Raw genomic sequence first — 19,800 nt, 5'->3', positions numbered from 1 at the left:
ACTCAGACATCAATGCAAATGCAATTGAAAATCTAATAAAACACATCATGAGAGACCATGAGCTCATGTTGCGCAACATTTCTATAGGATATGTAATTGCGAGAGAAAACAGGGTTTTGATGGCCTCTATTAAAAAGAGGAGGATCCTATCAGTTTTCCATAGGCTGGGCCTACTGTATTCATTTCTCAACTTTCCTAATATTAAGCACATTTCTTCTCTTTACAACAGGAGTATAGCCTACCTGGCTGGCATGAAAATGAACCACGGGAAAAGCGTCCTCCATTCGCTATTTAAGTGCATAGATGACATGTATTTTTTTTGAGCCAGGTGCATGATAATGGCCATTTAAAAATCCAAATACATTTCACACATATATTATTCAGTATATGTAAAGACAAGATTAAATCAAGAATATTCTGATGGGTGACAATATTAGCCTATCACTTGTGAATGATGCCCAGCATAAGGCAAGAAACAATGCCTTTTTTTGCTCCTTTTTCTAATCAGTCACGCACCTCATGTAGCCTAGCCCATAGGCCTATATGTTTTGATAAGGTTTGTAATCACAACTAAAGTGGCCAAATAACTTTTAAAATGAAGCACATTAATTGGCTTTACAAGGGGTGTAGAGCCTAACTGGAATACATACGCAGCGCGTGAGTTTCAAGTTTGGGAAAGATAATTTTCACCATAAAATGCACCTTTATAATGAAAGCATTACAATCATAATAACATTTGCGGTCACTTTTTATAATGGTGTTTTCCTTCACACGGCCTACTGCCGTGTACCATTGCTACGCTTTTAATGTGAAGAAATAGCCTAATAGTTTATTACATTTTAAGATAAAAGTTCTGATCTGTTGTATCAGCCTCATTGCGTAAAAACTTATTTTGATGCTAGTTTTTGTATTAATTTGGGATCTATCGCATCCCACAACTGTCCCAGAATATGTTTGGAATATTTATTTCTCGCACAGTATAGAATAGCTCAGCTTTTTTAATATGTGGAATAATAGATAGACATTGGTAATTGCTTTTTATGTTTGTTAGGCCTACTCCTCTTGTTGTCTGACGAAAAGTAAATGTGGACAGTTCTTCCAATACCTTCAATATACACTTCGGAATTGGATAAGTACGCCCGCATTTGCATCCCGGAAGTGTCTGTCTTCACTTGTAGCCTGTGAGAAAGACCTGATCACGTGATGGAGAGCCATGTGAGTGAGAGGTGCTTCGGAGCATGCAGCACTCAGGGAGAAGGGAACAACGGCCACTGGCTGCAAAAGGAATATATTTACGGTATTTTTTAATCCCTCTTTTTCGTGATTACAATCTTGTCTCATCGCTGCAACTCCCCAATGGGCTCGGGGGAGGCAAAGGTCAAGTCATGCGTCCACCGAAACATGACCCGCCAAACCGCACTTCTTAACACCCACTTACTTAACCTGTAAGCCACCCACACCAATGTGTCGGAGGAAACACTATTCAACTGACAACCGAAATCAGCTTGCAGGTGCCCGGCCCATCACAAGGAGTCGCTAGAGCGCGATGAGCCAAGTAAAGCTCCCCCGGTCAAACCCTCCCCTAACCCGGACAACGCTAGGCCAATTGTGTGCCGCCCTATGGGACTTCCGGTCATGGCCGGTAATGACACAGCCTGGGATCGAACTCAAGGCTGTAGTGACTCCGCAACAATGTGATGTAGTGCCTTAGACCTCTGTGCCACTCGGGAAGTCTGGCATTGATTTTTTTAAAGGTGCATTACTGCCACAGAAAGGGAATCCCACTGGGAAATTCATTCAAATTGTGAATGAGAGACTGATGAAGTGTGTACAGCCTACACAATAAACAAAGCAGAGGTCATGCCTTTCAAGCAACTTTTTTCAAATCATCATTAGAGTCACATCATGCAGCCTCACAATGTATTAAAAATAAAAACATATAGCCCAACATTTGTAGAGTTATTTAAGTTACATTAATAACTCTAAATTAAGCACATCGGAGTATCTATTTCTTTGTTAACCACTCAACACAGAATAGCACTCCCTCAAATCGTTTGGAGAAAATATCCTTTGTATTTTATTCAGCTTTGTTCAATTGTATTTTTCATACTATAAAATAATATTAAATAATAGCATGGAATTTCTAACCAGATCTTGTTTTCTAAATGAACTAATGTAGCCCAGATCAGGACCTAACATAAGGACAACTCAGAGTATGCTATTCTGTTCTTCTGAAATAGACTGCATTTTCTTCATATCATGTTTCTTTAGAACTGTCTAAAATAAATCATTGATTTATTGGGGAGGTGGATTATGGATTTATTAGACTAAAATGTAGATGTCCCAAAGGTCTGCATCAGTGGCTTGTGGTGGTTATCAGTGGTTATGTGAGGAAGCCAGGAGATACTAAATGTGTTTATGATAATTAACGGTCAATTACCGTGAGACCAACAGTTATTTGCTTGACAATCACCGGCTGACAAAATTTTGTGACTGCCACAGCCCCTGCACGGGAGTATGACTCCACTTACAATGAAACTCTGTAGTTGGGCTTAGTTGGCCAGTCCACATAAACTGACAACCATGTAATAGCACGGGTACCATTTTGGTTCCAAAGCTCCAGGACAATCACATTCTTTCAAAAATCCCCATGAGAATGTTATTGTCATTAGAAGTTTGGCTCCAACATGGAGGACGGTTTCCAGACAGAGTAGTTAGGTAAAGTAGACTTACGGACGCAGGGGCGGAGTGGGGAGTGCCCCTGTTTGTAACCAGGGGCGCAGCGGTTGCATCTCAGTCCCATCACGCCATCCCGACACAGACACTGTCCCGATGTCTGGTTACACCAGAGCCCCACAGCACCCATAGGGTGACACTGACACGCTGAGAGAGCAGGAGAAGATGGAGGGATGGGAGGAGAGAGAAGGTTAACGTCACATAGTAAAGAGCATTGTATTAATAACCTTTGATTGCTCCTAATAAAGCTTCTATGAATGTACAAGAGGGAAAGAGAGAGAGAGAAGAAAAGGAGCGAGGGAGAGAGAGACGACAAACACAGAGAGAGGGAATGATGGAGGGAAGACAGATTAAAGACGACAGAAAAAGGAATGGTAGATAGGAGTGAAAATAATGATACATGGACAAAGCAAACATGGAAATAGGATGTAAAAGGATGAATGATATAGCAGTTTAGAAGGAAGGAGGGAGAAAGGTAGAGTTGGGGTCATCGAAAGGGCACAGATAGAAAGAGGAAGCCATTCTCTAGTAGGTCTGTTTTTCCTCCAGTAATGTAGTCTAAACAAACCCTTACAGATACTTCAAACACCTTTAAGTAATTAGCTCTAAGGGCAGGTCACTAAGGCTCGGAAAAAGGTTGACTTGGCCGGAACATTGATCAAATAAACATGGTTCGTTTATCTATCATTGGTGATTAAATCACATAATATTATGACACATAAATAGCACTAATGTAACTTCCATAAGTTACATATCTATGGCCTACAAATACACTGAGTGTACAAAACATTCAGAACACCTTCCCTCAGAACAGCCTCAATTTGTTGGGGCCTGTTGGCCCAGGTTGACTCCAATGCTTCCCACAGTTGTGTCAAGTTGGCTTGATGTCCTTTGGCTGCTGGACCATTCTTGATGCACACGGGAAACTGCTGAGCGGGAAAAACCCAGCAGCGTTGCAGTTCTTGATACAAACCAGTGCGCCTGGCACCTACTACCATTCCCTGTTCAAAGGCAGTTAAATCTTTTGTCTTGTCCATTCACCCTCTGAATGGCAAACATATACAATCCATGTCCCAATTGTCTCAAGGCTTAAAAATCCTTCTTTAACCCGTCTCCTCCCCTTCATCTCCACTGATTGAAGTGGATTTAACAAGTGAAATCAATAATGAATCATAGCTTTCACCTGTACATATGCTTTATCGTTTAGAAATGAAAGCACTTTATCTAGTCCCCCCATTTGAAGATGTCATAAGTATTTAGACAAGATTCACTTAGATGGTATTTAAGTATGTTTTGCCAAAAAGTAACCGAATGGTGAATAATGATTGGAATAAGATATGATTTTTCGTAACACTTCTAAATGAATCCTGATGATGCCATGGTTAAGAAAAACCGTGAATGAATCGTGAATGAATGAATGATGCGTGAGAAAGTTACAGAGGCTACAACCAAACACGCTAACCTCTCACCATTACCGGTGGAGATTAGCATTTGTTTTGGGGGGGGGGGGGGGGGGGGGGTGATCTTTGGCTCTCTGTAGCTTTCAAATGTTTTATCATTCACAATTCATCAATTCATTCATGATTATCTGTAATGATTATGCATGATCATCTGTGGATGCTACCTACATTAATGTAGACCAGTTCAGAATTGTCTTCTTTTCTTACTTACAATAAAAGGGATCCCCAAAAGAACACACTACTTTATTCACCATTCAGTTCCTGTTGGGCAAAAGACAATCTGAAACAACCAAAACAAGCTGTGAATGAATCCAACACATTTGTAAAGTCACAAGCTTGATGTTGTCACTGTATGAAAGGAATATGGGACTAAATGTTACACTTTTGATGCACTATAAGTGAAATTTGTCCAAATACTTTTGACATCTTCAAATGGGGGAACCAGAAACATAAAGGTTGTTCATTTCTAAACTGTAAAACTGATATGTATGAAAATACCCTCAAATAAAATAAAATGTCGCCAATATAAAACATTTGATCTCAAATCCAAAATGCTGGAGTATAGGGACACATTTGAAATGCTGGCTGCACTGTCCACGTACACACGGAGGGGAGTGTATTTATGGCCTGGGTGCTAGTCTGTTGCTGCTCTCTTGCCAACTCCTTGTTACTCAAGTCAAATGTGACATGACAATTCCATAAGGAGTTAGCAAGAGCTGAAAGAGACTATATATACTTACATTAAAAATATATATACTAAAACAACAACAACAAAAATATATATACTAAAACAACAACAACAAAAATATTTAAAAAATGAAAAGCTGAAAGGGACTGGCACCAAGGCTAAAATATCTCATTCTAATCTAGTTACATTTCTCCAATATTGCTATAACTGCAACCCCCTTGCACTTGCACGGCACACACACTCAATCACACACACACGCACCTGCATGTGTCATGTGCATGACCTCACTCCATTAAAAGTGGTTATATTAGGACTTCGGTCAACCGCCCCAAAAGCATGCCAGAGTGTCACAGTCACTTAGAACATGTGACCAGTCAAAGGTCAAATGTCAGGGTGGATTCCAGCCAGTGGTAACAACATGCACACTAAATCCAGTCGACTAGCATACAGAAATAACTGTCCTCTGTCACAATGTAACTACCTCATAAACACTGTGGAGGAGGCTGGAACCCAGACACATGTATACCTTGTAGACTAGCAGATGCACAAAGAGAAACAGATATCCTAACAGATGCAGATGCACACACACTTGGACACACACTGATCTCTGCATGGATAAGATACACAGCTGGTCTGTGCGACTTAATACAGGCACAACCGCTTTAATGTGCACGCACACGCACACACATAAACACACACACACTCTCTCCCTCCGTCTCTCTGACTGACGTTGGCAGGTCTTGCGATGGGTGGGGGGCTTGCTGTGGTCTCGGGTGTATCCGTTCTGGCAGTACTGGCAGTGGCGCCCCGCTGTGTGATGGCGACACTTCAGACATACTCCCCCGCTGCGCCGGCCCGACTGCTGGAACACCTCCATGCTGAACCGACACTTAGAGGAGTGGCTGTTACACTCACACGCTGGAGGCAGGGAGGGAGGGAGGGAGGGAGGGAGGGAGGGAGGGAGGGAGGGAGGGAATTCATTTAAATAAAGGCAGTAAAGTTTACATCCATGATCCAATTTGCACACACATACATACACACACGCACACACAGACACAGTAGTGGGGGGTGTGACTCACAGACGCACGGTTGTGGCTGACTGGGCGTGGCTCGTTGCCAGGGCCTGTCGTAGTAGAAGTCCTCACAAACATCGCAGTCCGTCCCTGCTGTGTGGTGCTCACACACACACACCGCCCGGCCCGCATCATCACGACGACACCGAGAGGCATGTCCATTACACTTACACCTGCCACCCACCTGCAGGTCGGAGAGGGCCAGGGCGGGCCGGACAGGGGGGGTGGAGATCAATGGAGAGGGAGGAGCCAGCTCAAGATTCCGATTCGCTCTCACTTTCTGCTGGTTGTTCCTCCTCCTCCGAAGTTCCCGCCCTTTGTAGATTCTCCCCTGCTTGCTGTCGATTGTCCAACCACAGATGCTGCCTTCCTGACATGGACTCCAATGGTGGCCCCTCTCCCTCTCGCGGCCATGCCCTTTTCCTTTTCCGTTTCCTCTTTTGGAGATGTCTATTTCCATAGTGTCTCCTTCTGACTCCTTCCGGGTCACGTTGTGTCTGTCCTCTCCCCGATCCCCCGACCCTTTGTTGTATCCTCCTCCGTTCCTCATTCGTTTTTCTGTCTTTTTTTTCTCCTTCTCCACAAACCCCCATTTATTGTTGTCCCCATTCACCTTATCCACCTGTCCCACCACAGCCTCGTACTTTGACCCTGCCCTCCACCTCAGAACACCCCCACCCGCTCCCTCCCCCCAACCGACCTCACCCCTTTTCCCCTCCGAACTCCTCACCTCGGTCTGCTGGGACTGGGTCACCTCGTGGAACACTAACCGTATGTCCGTGGCCGTCACCCAGTCCTGCAGGGTGGGGCTGTAGTCAAAGTCAGGAGAGGAGGGTCTTCCATCTAGGGTGGAGAAGGCCAGCAACATGCCTCCCCGGTGCCTCTGCAGGGGCCGGGGGTCTGAGCACAGAGGCTCCGTCTCCTGGTGCCTGGTCTGGGCCACCGTCTGGGCCTGGAGCCCAAACTTCCCGGGGCAGTCGCTGGAGTAGTGCTGCATGGGCCTCCAGGTGCGCCCGTGGTCCATGGACTTGAGCACGGATAAGGAGACGGGGTCTGACGGCTCCCCCTGCTGGCAAAACTGCAGGCTGATGTAGGTGACCTCGAAGCGTCGGCCCAGGGGAAGGGTGAGGACCCAGTCCCCGCCGTCGAGGCCTCCGGGCTGGGCCGTCCAGCAGGTCAAGTTGTGGGGGTTGTGGAGGTCCGTGAGGGAGCTGACGTTAACAGCTTTCTGGTCGGGGGGTCCTCGGAGGGAGTGGGCGGTACTGACAGGGACACCGTGAGCGGCATTGATGAATTCCGACAGGCAGTGTCGCGGACGCCCATCCAAGTGGTAGCAGGGGTCATGGGGTGAGGTCCAGCTCAGAGGGGAGTGAGAGAGGGAAGGGGAAAGTAGGGAAGGAGGGAGGAAAGTGAGGAAAAGTAGGAGAAAAGGGAGGGCCAAGGAGGGGAGAGGGGAGAAGGGCAGGAACATCATGTCATCGAGCCTGTGGGAGAAAATACAAAAATTAACGATTTTAGGGGATAAAGTGACAGGGCGAAATCATAAAAGGAAAACATATTGATGAATTTATGTGACTTGCGGTTGGAGCCAAAGGGAGGGGCCGTCTGAGGTAGAGAGACCACCGGTGCCTTTATTGAAAACACACCAGCTCGCAGCACCACCATGAACATTTTAACATCCCTTGTATCCCTCATACAATCCAACCAAATCTACCTCCACCCTTAAACAGGCCTATTTCTCTACCCAAAAACAGCCTTTAAAAACCCATTATCTTGGCCCATGAAGAGCGGATGAGTGTAAGGATGAAAGCATATACCGAGTGGATGAGTGTATGGATGAGAGTGTATAGAAACCCAGCCCATAAGTCGTGCTTAAGTGTATGGATAAAAGCGTGTACAAAGTAAAGAGCGTATGCAGAGTGGATGAGTGGATGGAGGAGAGCGTATAAAGAGTGGATGAATGTGTGGATGAGATGGATGAAAGCATACAGAAAACCAGCGGGTCTGTACGGGATGACAAAAAACAGCTGGGTCTGAAAACACAAGCTGGGCAGCATCCATCATCTTTATGGTCCTCCTTTTAAATCCTTCTCCCGTCGCTCTGCTCCACTCCACTCCACTCAACGCACATGGGCAGGAACCCGAGTTTTGGAGAGACCAAAGTGTGGAGGGAAATGGAAGGAGAGAGAGAGAGAGAGAGAGAGGGTGTGAGAAAGAAAGACAAAGAGAGGGGAAGGAAGGAGAGATAGAGCTTAGCGTGGAAGATGGAGGGAAAGATTTATAGAAGAGAACGCGAGAAATGTGTGTTCAGCTTCAACCCCTGTACAGTCACTTCCTGTGAGAAGACAAACACAGACTTGTGTACGTCCTTAGTGTGAACAGATTCCCTTCCCTCCTAAAACGGCTGGTGATGTGTTAAATGTATTTGTCGGCCAGGAATTGATAGTGATACCAGAGAAGGTTACTTCATTTGTGCCTGCAGACATGGGCGAACAATGCGTCTACTTTTCCTGCCAACATGATCTACAACAAACTTTGCGGTTTTATAGACAGACGGATAGGCTGGGGGCAAGCAAACAAGACTCCTACCCAACACTTCACACCAAGCAATTTACAAAGACACAGATTGTTAGGATCCATCTCTTCTCCAGGCCCTCCTCTATTTCTCTGTAAATGTATCTCTGCTATGCAGTGGGTCTGTCTCGCTCTTTCCCTCCTCCCCTTTTACTCATTCCCTCTCTACTGGCACTGCATTATCTCTCTCATATATATATATATATATATATTAGTGTCAAACACTTGTTAGGACATCGTCAATCAAGACGCAGTGATTGACGATGTCCTAACAAGCGTTTGACACTAACAGTGCCGTCAGTGGGGCTGTATAAACCAACCCCATAGGAGAGGATAGAGGATAGAAAAAATGGTTGGGAGTCACCCAGGGCTAGTCATCACACTCAATTATACCACAGCCCGAAACTTGAGGCTTCTCTTAGGACTACAGCACTATAAGTGGCTCCAGGAGGGGGGGGGGGTTTACAACGGAAGTTATTACTCAAGTCACCCCCCAAAACGTGTTATGATTCCCTGCGAGCCCCCCAAAAACCAGACTGTCCCAACCTGGCTCGGTGGGATCGGGTGGAGGATGAGGCTTGTCAGGTATATCGGGCGGCTATGTTTTGGGGTGTCGTTGGAAACGCCACGACCGGCGGCTGAGGTGACGAGTGGTGCGACTGCAGCCCCTGTCCTGCTCTGACGCATTCCTGGGGTCCGGTGTGCACCCCTTGAGCATTCCACACGTGTTGCAACATGCTCCGTTGGGAACCCGAACAGCCCGCTAAAAACTGAGCCTCATTAATTGATCGACTGATTAATTAGGTCTCGGGTTTCATATTGGCGTCAGGGTGGAGGGTTTCGCTCGAGGGGAGAAATGGGAGGCGAGATGGGGAGTGGGGATGTCTGGTACAGTATAATCAGGGGAAGAGATGGTATAAGGAGGTAAAGGTGGTGGTGGGGTGGTGGGTTAGGGGAATTCATGGAATGATTCTTAAAAAGGGGTTGTGGTGATGGGGGAATGTCTGAGAAATTCAGACAAGATGCTGTTGGTGGGTAGGGGCGTAAGGGGTTAAGGGGGGTTAGGATACAGAGGCGAGGGGATTGTTTACTATTCCCCATGACGTTATTTGCACTCGTCTTTCTAGGTAACATTACCACTAATTAAGCATAGCCTCCATAACAAACAACATGATGGAGGGAAGCTTTTCAGAGAGGAGCACTCAGCACAGGGCTCTTTAAAGTGCGCCTCACCATTCTCTGTGCCCCCAGGCCAAATCCAGACCCTTACCCCCCTCATCCTTCTCCGCTCCGATACCAGATCGCCAGTCTGGCACCTGGAATGTAACCCAGCCACCAGATATTGTTTCAATGTTTTTTCTCAGTCACTTTCCATAAATTCACACACCCAGCATGTCGGAAGAACACGGTGGATGAGTGGCATTCCTCTTTAATAGAGCTTTAAAGACGAGAAGAAGACAGGAAAAACATTCATATCCCAAATATTGTACAACATAGAAGTAACTGACAAAATAAAGGAAACACCATCATAAAGTGTCTTAATGGGGCGTTGGGGCACCACGGGCCAGAACAGCTTCAATGTATTTTGGCAGAGATTCTACAAGTGTCTGGAAGTGGAATTCTATTGGAAGGATGAGACACCATTCTTCCACAAAAAAATCCATAATTTGTTGTTTTGTTGATGGAAAACGCTGTCTTAAGCGCAGTTCCAGAATCTCCAATAAGTGTTCAACTGAGTTGAGATTTGGTGACTAAGACGGCCATTGCATATGGTTTACACAGTTGAAGTCGGAAGTTTACATACACCTTAGTCAAACACATTTAATCTCAGTTTTTCACCATTTCTGACATTTAATCCAACTAAAAATTCCCTGTCTTCGGTCAGTTAAGATTACCACTTTATTATAAGAATGTGAAATGTCAGAATATTAATAGAGACAATGATTGATTTATTTCATCACATTTCCAGTGGGTCAAAAGTTGACATACTCTCAATCAGTATTTGGTACCATTACCTTTAAATTGTTTAACTTGGGTCAAACATTTCGGGTAGCCTTCCACAAGCTTCCCACAATAAGTTGGGTGAATTTTGGCCCATTCCTCCTGACAGAGCTGGTGCAACTGAGTCAGGTTTGTAGGCCTCCTTGCTCACACACACTTTTTCAGTTCTGCCCACAAATTTTATATAAGATTGTTGTCAGGGCTTTGTGATGGCCACTCCAATACCTTGACTTTGTTGTCCTTAAGCCATTTTGCCACCATTGTGGAAGTTTGCTTGGGGTCATTGTCCATTTGGAAGACCCATTTGCGACCAAGCTTTAACTTCCTGATTGATGTCTTGAGATGTTGCTTCATTATATCCACATAATTTCCAGTCCTCATGATGCCATCTATTTTGTGAAGTGCACCAGTCCCACTTGCAGCAAAGCACCCCCACAACATGATGCTGCCATCCCCTGTGCTTCACGGTTGGGATGGTGTTCTTCGGCTTGCAAGCCTACCCCTTTTTCCTCCAAACATAACAATGGTCATTATGGCCAAACAGTTCTATTTTTATTTCATCAGACCAGAGGACACTTATCCAAAAAGTATGATCTTTGTCCCCATGTGCAGTTGTAAACCGTAGTCTGGCTTTTTTATGGCGGTTTTGGAGCAGTGGCTTCTTCCTTGCTGAGCGGCCTTTTAGGTTATGTCGATATAGGACTCGTTTTACTGTGGATATAGATACTTTGTACCTGTTTCCTCCAGCATCTTCACAAGGTCCTTTGCTGTTGTTCTGGGATTGATATTCACTTTTCACACCAAAGTACGTTCATCTCTAGGAGAAAGAATGCGTCTCCTTCCTGAGAGGTATGACGGCTGCATGGTCCCATGGTGCTTATACTTGCGTACTATTGTTTGTACAGATGAACGTGGTATCTTCAGGCGTTTGGAAATTGCTCCCAAGGATGAATCAGACTTGTGGTCTACAATTTTTTTGCTGAGGTCTTGGCTGATTTCTTTTGATTTTCCCATGATGTCAAGCAAAGAGGCACTGAGTGTGAAGGTAGGCCTTGAAATAAATCCACAGGTACACCTCCTATTGACTCAAATGATGTCAATTAGCCTATTAGAAGCTTCTAAAGCAATGACATCACTTTCTGGAATTTTCCAAGCTGTTTAAAGGCACAGTCAACTTGGTGTATGTAAACTTCTGACCCACTGGAATTGTGATACAGCAAATTATTAGTGAAATAATCTGTCTGTCAACAATTGTTGGAAAAATTACTTGTGTCGTGCACAGTAGATGTCCTATCTGACTTGCCAAGACTACAGTTTGTTAACAAGAAATTTGTGGAGTGGTTGAAAAACGAGTTTTAATGACTCCAACCTAAGTATATGTAAACTTCCGACTTCAATTGTATTTCTTTCATGGTCATGACACCATTCAGTGACCACTATTGCCCTGTGGATGGGGTCATTTTCATTCTATGGCGGCATAGCCATGGTAGTCAAAATAATGGCCTGCCCAGCACTTTTATACATGATCCTAAGCATGATGGGATGTTAATTGCTTAATTAACTCAGGAACCACACCTGCGTTGAAGCCCCTCCTTTCAATATAGTTTGTATCCCTCATTTACTCAAGTATTGCCATTAATTGGCAATTAATAGGCATATCCATTACAATAACTTATCATGGAGAATCACATAATTACCGGTTTTCCAGAGTAAACATGAACCGATCACTGACATTGAATACTATTTCACGCTTACATCATATACTGTATATACTAAAGTATCCAAACGATTTGTCAGCAAGGCTTTTGATGATGTAACTTTTCAAAAAACCTTACATAAGCGAATAGTGTTTAAGTAAGGTCAATGATGTCTCTGGAGGGAGGCAGTATGCATGGTCTTTAAAAGCAGGGGCGGGCAGTGTGCTCAGCTGTGCTCGGCTGGCGAAGGCCTGGAGAAATACTTGACGACAACCCGGGCCATGTTTACAGCACAGTCTAACATGGTGGGAGTTAGCTAACAGGAGAGTCTTCTGCTCATGTTCTCACAGTAAGCCTCCAGTAGAAATCTGCTCTAAGACACTTTGTATAATCGTTCGTTCCTTCATACTTATGAGTTCAATGAGTTGTCATAGGGTCAAAGGTGTGAGGAGTTTCAAAGTAGCGCTTTGGGTTCAAACAGTCTGCTCTGTAAAATCCCGTCACTTCCACCAATTGTTTAAAATACTTTGCTACTGTATGTTCTGTCAACGTGTGGGGAGGTTGTGCTTTGAGGGTTTGGATAATAAGAAGTTATACTAGGGGTACTAAGGGAGAGATGAGATAGGATACCAGGCTGTAAGAGAGGCTTATGAGCGTGGCAATGGGGGTGAAAGAATTGGGTTAAGACACAGAGAGCATAAGGGCACTGAGAGAGGGATATCATTATATGGGTGTAAAAGGGTGGTTAGAAGCGTGTAAGAAGGTGATAAAAGTAGGGAAGAAGTGGAGGATACGAGAGTAAGACGTTGACATATTAAAGGGAATACGGGGCCAGAGGGATAGGAGGGGGATTTGGAGAGGGCTAAGTGGTGTACTGTGGGTGAAGGAATAAGGGCTAATAAATTGAGAATATGATGTCATTAAGAGGGGACATGGGCAGTTGTGGGCAAGGAAGATGATGCCTTCTGCTATCTGTCAGCTCCCCTTGCCTCCGTTCCACTCTGCGGTCTAAATCTGTGTCTTTTGGGGCTGTGTATCTGGAGCAAATGAGCTGGATTTGGCCTGTCTCACACACTTTAACATTCCTTGTCATGGGCAGCAGTGTAGAGCACTACCCAGCTATTCCGCAGCCCAGCCACAGCCTCAGCACGACCATTGAATACAACATGCAAGATGGAGGCAGAGGAGACAGTGTGCTTTGTAAACAGTAGGCTTTGTTAATTCGTTATTGTGCAATATTTGATATGGTTGTCTGATGCACTTATATTAAACTGGCTAAATAGCTAAGGGTAAAGGATGTGGCTTATTAAAATACCACAAGGAGTGAGGAAATGAAAATAACAGGCTAAGAAGTGATAGAAATCATGTTCAAACAACTCTGGTCCACAGTGGATGACTTCTTTCAAGAACATACAGTGGGGCAAAAAAGTATTTAGTCAGCCACCAATTGTGCAAGTTCTTCCACTTAAAAAGATGAGAGAGGCCTGCACATTTTCATCATAGGTACACTTCAACTATGACAGACAAAATTGGAAAAAAAAATCCAGAAAATCACATTGTAGGATTTTTTATGAATTTATTTGCAAATGATGGTGGAAAATAAGTATTTGGTCACCTACAAACAAGCAAGATTTCTGGCTCTCACAGACCTGTAACTTCTTCTTTAAGGGGCTACTCTGTCCTCCACTCATTACCTGTATTAAAGGCACCTGTTTGAACTTGTTATCAGTATAAAAGACACCTGTCCACAACCTCAAACAGTCACACTCAAAACTCCACTATGGCCAAGACCAAAGAGCTGTCAAAGGACACCAGAAACAAAATTGTAGACCTGCACCAGGCTTGGAAGACTGAATATGCAATAGGTAAGCAGCTTGGTTTGAAGAAATCAACTGTGGGAGCAATTATTAGGAAATGGAAGACATACAAGACCACTGATAATCTCCCTCTATCTGGGGCTCTACGCAAGATCACACCCCGTGGGGTCAAAACGATCACAAGAACGGTGAGCAAAAATCCCAGAACCACACGGGGGGACCTAGTGAATGACCTGCAGAGAGCTGGGACCAAAGTAACAAAGCCTACCATCAGTAACACACTACGCCGCCAGGGACTCAAATCCTGCAGTGCCAGACGTGTCCCCCTGCTTAAGCCAGTACATGTCCAGGCCCGTCTGAAGTTTGCTAGAGAGCATTTGGATGATCCAGAAGAATATTGGGAGAATGTCATATGGTCAGATGAAACCAAAATAGAACTTTTTGGTAAAAACTCAACTCGTCGTGTTTGGAGGACAAAGAATGATGAGTTGCATCCAAAGAACACCATACCTACTGTGAAGCATGGAGGTGGAAACACCATGCTTTGGGGCTGTTTTTCTGCAAAGGGACCAGGACGACTGATCCGTGTAAAGGAAAGAATGAATGGGGCCATGTATCGTGAGATTTTGAGTGAAAACCTCCTTCCATCAGCAAGGGCATTGAAGATGAAACGTGGCTGGGTCTTTCAGCATGACAATGATCCCAAACACACTGCCCGGGCAACGAAAGAGTGGCTTCTTATGAATCATTTCAAGGTCCTGGAGTGGCCTAGCCAGGCTCCAGATCTCAACCCCATAGAAAATCTTTGGAGAGAGTTGAAAGTCTGTGTTGCCCAGCAACAGCCCCAAAACATCACTGCTCTAGAGGAGATCTGCATGGAGGAATGGGCCAAAATACCAGCAACATTTTGTGAAAACCTTGTGAAGATTTACAGAAAACTTTTGACCTCTGTCATTACCAACAAAGGGTATACAACAAAGAATTGAGATATACTTTTGTTATTGACCAAAAACGTATTTTCCACCATAATTTGCAAATAAATTCATTAAAAATCCTACAATGTGATTTTCTGGATTTTTTTAAATCATTGTGTCTGTCATCGTTGAAGTGTACCTATGATGAAAATTACAGGCCTCGCTCATCTTTTTAAGTGGGAGAACTTGCACAAGAGGTGGCTGACTAAATGCTTTTTTTGCCCCACTGTATAACAATATGCACCCTGGGCTAAGGCCTGTACGATACATTAATGAGCTCTAAATACACACTAATCAATTACACGAACCTACCACTCTTCCACTGTGGAACTGAACCGGACACCTGCTTGGGCATGTTATCGCGATCACATCTGACTAGTAACACCTTTGTTAATTTCCAATTGTCCTTAGCCCGTCTGAAACATAACGCAGCATAGAGACAAGGAGAAGAGAAATGCGCAGTATTCTCCCTGTATTCCCAAACAGCATTCCTGTCCGCTCCAACACAGGGTGTTATTCCACACGGAGCAGATTCCAGCAGCACTGTTTTAGGTGTAATAATCTAATTTTAGTGGGGCGGTGAGGAGGTGCAACTGACAGCACTCACAAAATGGATTATCGCTGCTGCTGCACGTATCTTTAGCAGGCCCTGTCCCTCAGGTTCGCACCTCCAACGCGCAGCCAAACGGCCGCCTGCTATGGGCGCCCCTCGGCCTGAAGTCCAGAAAGGAAAAGGGACGACACGAAGATGATTTATAAAGGGAAAAGCTTTTTAAAACAGGCCAGACAACTCAGCTTGGACATATTTCAGGGATCGAATAAGAGAACGTATGCCCTAAAGCACATGTCAAACTCATTCCACGGAGGGCCGAGTGAGTGTCTGTGAGTTTTCTCTCCTCCCTTGTACTTGATTGATTAAGTAAGGTCACTAATTAGGAACTCCCCTCATCTGGTTTTCAAGGTCTTAATTGGAACTAAAAACCCCAAAACAGCAGACACTAAGCCCTCCATGGAATGAGCTTGATATCCCTGCCCTAAATCAGAGGTGTCAAACTCATTCTACAGAGGGTCGAGTGTCTGCGGGTTTTTTGTTTTTTCATTTAAATTAAGACCTAGACAACCAGGTGAGGGGAGTTCCTTACTAATTAGTGACCTTAATTCATCAATCGAGTACACGGGTGGAGCGAAAACCCACAGACACTCGTCCCTCTGTGGAATGAGTTTGACATATGTGCCCTAAAGGAAGCGAGGCTATTTCGCTCAATTTTGCTCTGGTTCTTGTCCCACGCTAGTTTATAACCTATCACACAAGTCGACAACGTGCTAAGCAAATCCATGGAGGTTTCGCCTCAATGTCGATATTGAAAAACAGATGGACATGAAATCATGGTTCGTGATTTCATCTTCAAGTAATGCCAAAAACAACCTCGGGCGAAATTAAAATGAAAGTGAAGCCCATTTTACTAAGTGGAAGACGTGTCATTGTGGTATTCACAATTAATTGCAGGCCACAGAGAAACGACAATAAGAATCCTCGAAAAGTATATTTTGACCACCCATTGACTTAGATTTAGAACATGCCTATTAAATCCCATTTAAAGCATGCAGAAGAAGAATTAGGCCTACAAAATCCCGTTTGATATAAATTCAATTGACCGAAGATTATGACAAGATAATAGATGAACATATTGTAGACTATTTGTGTTCTGTTAATTAAATCTCCCTCGAAACATTTTTCATGGCGACAGAGGCGAAGGTGAAATCCCTACAGATACATGCAGCGTATGGGCCTGTGTTGACCTTGGAACTCGTTAAACGAAACATGTTGGAGACAATTCGATAGAAAATAATATGCGTTTGGAATTTGAATTACCAGGCAAAAAGCTACATTACCGTTTTTCTCATTAGAAAATAGAACTTAATAGCCTTTTTTGACCAATAAATCACGAATTGTTAAGCCTATTATTAGTAGTATAATTATTGTTATTGTTATTATTATATCAATAAATTGAATGATAATTGAATAATAAACCTAGTCAATAGAGATTATTTAAGGAAAATGATTTAAGGAAAAAGAGCAATAGCCTACTGTTGGCTATATAAATGTTCCCCAATCTTAATTCAATAAATTGAAACCCGAGTTTTACTCTGGGGTGCATCTGGTTTAGAAAAATGGATGTATTAAATGAAACACCCTTTGAAGAAAAATAGTTGGATTGGTTCATTTAACACAAATGTCTATCAAATGTAGTACGATTGTTTTCGTCCAGGGTCACTTGCTGCGCGCCGCCAAATTGTCTATAATTGCACATTCCAGTAATTATGCTCAATTTGCTTCATCTTGCAGAGACAGAACCTGATGTAAGGCTATATTGTATTCTACGCAGTTAAGTGTTATTATCTTTCTGATCATACACTTAATCGCAATTTTCGTTATTTTCTCGAAATAAGTTTAAGCTATTTATCATGGCTGTTGTCCCTGTAGAAACACATATGCCCAATGGCATATCGCTGTTTTCTAGAGGGAAATACGATAGGCCCTAGTCATATAATAATAATGATTCGTCTTTTATTATTGTTATTATTATTATTATTATAATTCAATTCAATTTAATTTAAACCTAAATAAAGGGGAGCCCGAAACAGAATAACAGTTCTGACAATAACCTTAATTTATTTGTGATGATGAACGTATTAATACATTTGCAAACATCCCCTTCATGACTTATACTGTTATGGCTTATACTGTATATCAGCTAGTCCTAAAAATATTGAGACATCTCTTGAAATGACTCTCAATTCAATACTTCCAAAATCTTAGTTTTGACAATGAAACTCTCCCAACTAACTCAACAGGCTTTTTAGATTTCAAATATTTAATTAACATAATCACACAAGAATAATTATTACCTTAGGTTAGGACATTAAGATATTAAATAAACCCTAGTCTACCGTCATAAAACAATAATCCAATGAAAATGGTCTCAGGCTAAATTATTTCATATATTTAGCAATAATACTATATTATGCTCAGATATGCCTATATTCCCATGAAGACAACAGGTTTATATCAAATCAATCTTCAATAAAATAAAGTGTAAATCATCATTTGGATACATAAAGCCTGCAATGGGTTATAGCCTACCCATGGAGAGTAAGTGACTGCGTATACAGTACTTATAGCGCGAACTTTGGCACTCTCACCGGGTCCAAATGATCAACTTGTCAATGCCTAGTCCTTCCATTCTAAATTTAAAACAGGTCTACGAACCTCCGTGAGAAAGAAACCACAGCGAATAAAGAAATATAGGCTACACATAAAAATGTCTAATATGAGAACACTCACCATGTGCGTCTCAATGTTTGATCTCCCTTCGCTCGTGACGGCTCATGCGGTCTTAATCAATATAGGGGCGCAACAAGTGTACAGTTATCCGGCCGCCCTGTGCTGTGCATATGGAGTGGGGATTCAACTCGCTGCAGCCCGCCTCAGTAAGGGGGCGTCCTGTCCTGACGTCAAGACCCCGCTGCTTCTCTCAACTCCAACTCACATCTGCACAGTGCCCTACTACAGTGCAGGGCGAGTCAGTCTGGCGGACAATTTGCAGATAGATAATTAAGACAAAGTGGGCCCAATTACCTAGAAGTTCATCATTGCTTTTGTAGACTTCAATCTCCTGTCGCAATATTTGTTCTCGTTTTCCAAACGTCAAATGGAAAAAAAAGTCGTTGAACCACATAGGCTAGAAGGGGATAGCTCTCACGTGCAGTATAGTGAGTAAGCACTAACGTAGCAGATGAACTAAAGCAGACACAGATGGAAAGCAGGAAATAAAAGAAAGAGAATGGATAGATGATGGGGGATGGAGGGAGAAGCGAGTGACTGAGAGAGGAGGAGGAAACTTTCCCAGAGAAACCCCATAAAACTGATTGATGACTTCTCTTGAGGAATGTTTCCCCAGGTGTGTGTGTGTGTGTGTATGTATGTGTTCAAGTAGTTACTCGGAGTCATTTAGAAATGCTATCCTTGGAAGGGTGACAAGAGCAATCAAATACATTGAGGGGAGAAATGGTACAATTGTGCATCACCATTATATTTTGGCAGAGTTTACATACTGTAACCTACCACACTATACAGTTTTGTATAGTGACACTATACAGTTTTGAGACACTATACAGTTGAGCTCCCAGTTAGGTTGAGGAGGAACATTGCTTCTATTTGACGGCTGGGTTAATAAAGCAATGCAAGTCAATGGGACAGAAGCTGTAAAGACAAAGAAGGTATAAAGCAATAAAGATAATAAAAAAAAAGTAAATCTGTATTAGGTGTGTGTGTCATACTGTCAGAGGGTAGAATAGCAGGTGTCCTGCCAAAATCTGCACCCTGCAGCAAGACGTAGATTGATGTAACTAATAAAACGGCAGGCTAAACAAGACGAGGCAGTGATATTTGCCAGACTTTCCCCTCATCATAAGAGTAAACATGATGATCGTTCTTGACAGAATCAGAACAGATTTCACAATAAATGTACCTCCATTTCCAGGGGTTTGCTGCCTGTGAAAACTTCACATTTAAAGTGTTTTGACATCATACCACAAACACTGATAATAGTCATACACAAGCTTCAAGAGCCCAACTGTGGACAGAGTCATTTTTATTCAAGGCCTTTGTCTGCAGGTGATTCTCCTTTATTGGTTTCCTGAACCTTCATGTTGTGGCCAGCTTGCCAGTAGATGACACAATTATACCTGCAGATACTGACTGTCCCATGATGCCACA

The 19,800-nt window shown here is 43.4% G+C and overlaps 1 protein-coding gene across 2 annotated transcripts in view; it reads right to left on the bottom strand.

Annotated features, from left to right (window-relative positions):
* Positions 1-18,864, bottom strand: part of LOC110531712 (netrin-1) — a 23,836-nt gene extending 4,972 nt beyond the window's left edge. Inside the window, exons 1-5 of one of the 2 annotated variants that reach the window (XM_090183765.1) lie at positions 18,367-18,478; positions 15,628-15,734; positions 5,964-7,441; positions 5,614-5,802; positions 2,734-2,883 (exon numbers count right to left, since the gene is read on the bottom strand). In XM_090183765.1, coding sequence (XP_090039891.1) covers positions 2,734-2,883; positions 5,614-5,802; positions 5,964-7,431 — 1,807 coding nt within the window. In that variant the 5' untranslated portion in view covers positions 7,432-7,441; positions 15,628-15,734; positions 18,367-18,478. Of the gene's footprint in view, positions 1-2,733; positions 2,884-5,613; positions 5,803-5,963; positions 7,442-15,627; positions 15,735-18,366 lie in introns of both variants that reach the window. The other variant, XM_036987537.2, reaches the window with a different exon arrangement.
* Between the last annotated feature and the right edge of the window lie 936 nt (positions 18,865-19,800).

The sequence above is a fragment of the Oncorhynchus mykiss genome, chromosome 9 (assembly GCF_057628025.1).
Source record: "Oncorhynchus mykiss isolate SJ-2025 chromosome 9, ASM5762802v1, whole genome shotgun sequence".
Classification (NCBI taxonomy): domain Eukaryota; kingdom Metazoa; phylum Chordata; class Actinopteri; order Salmoniformes; family Salmonidae; genus Oncorhynchus; species Oncorhynchus mykiss.
This window is presented reverse-complemented; position numbering and strand designations above follow the sequence as displayed.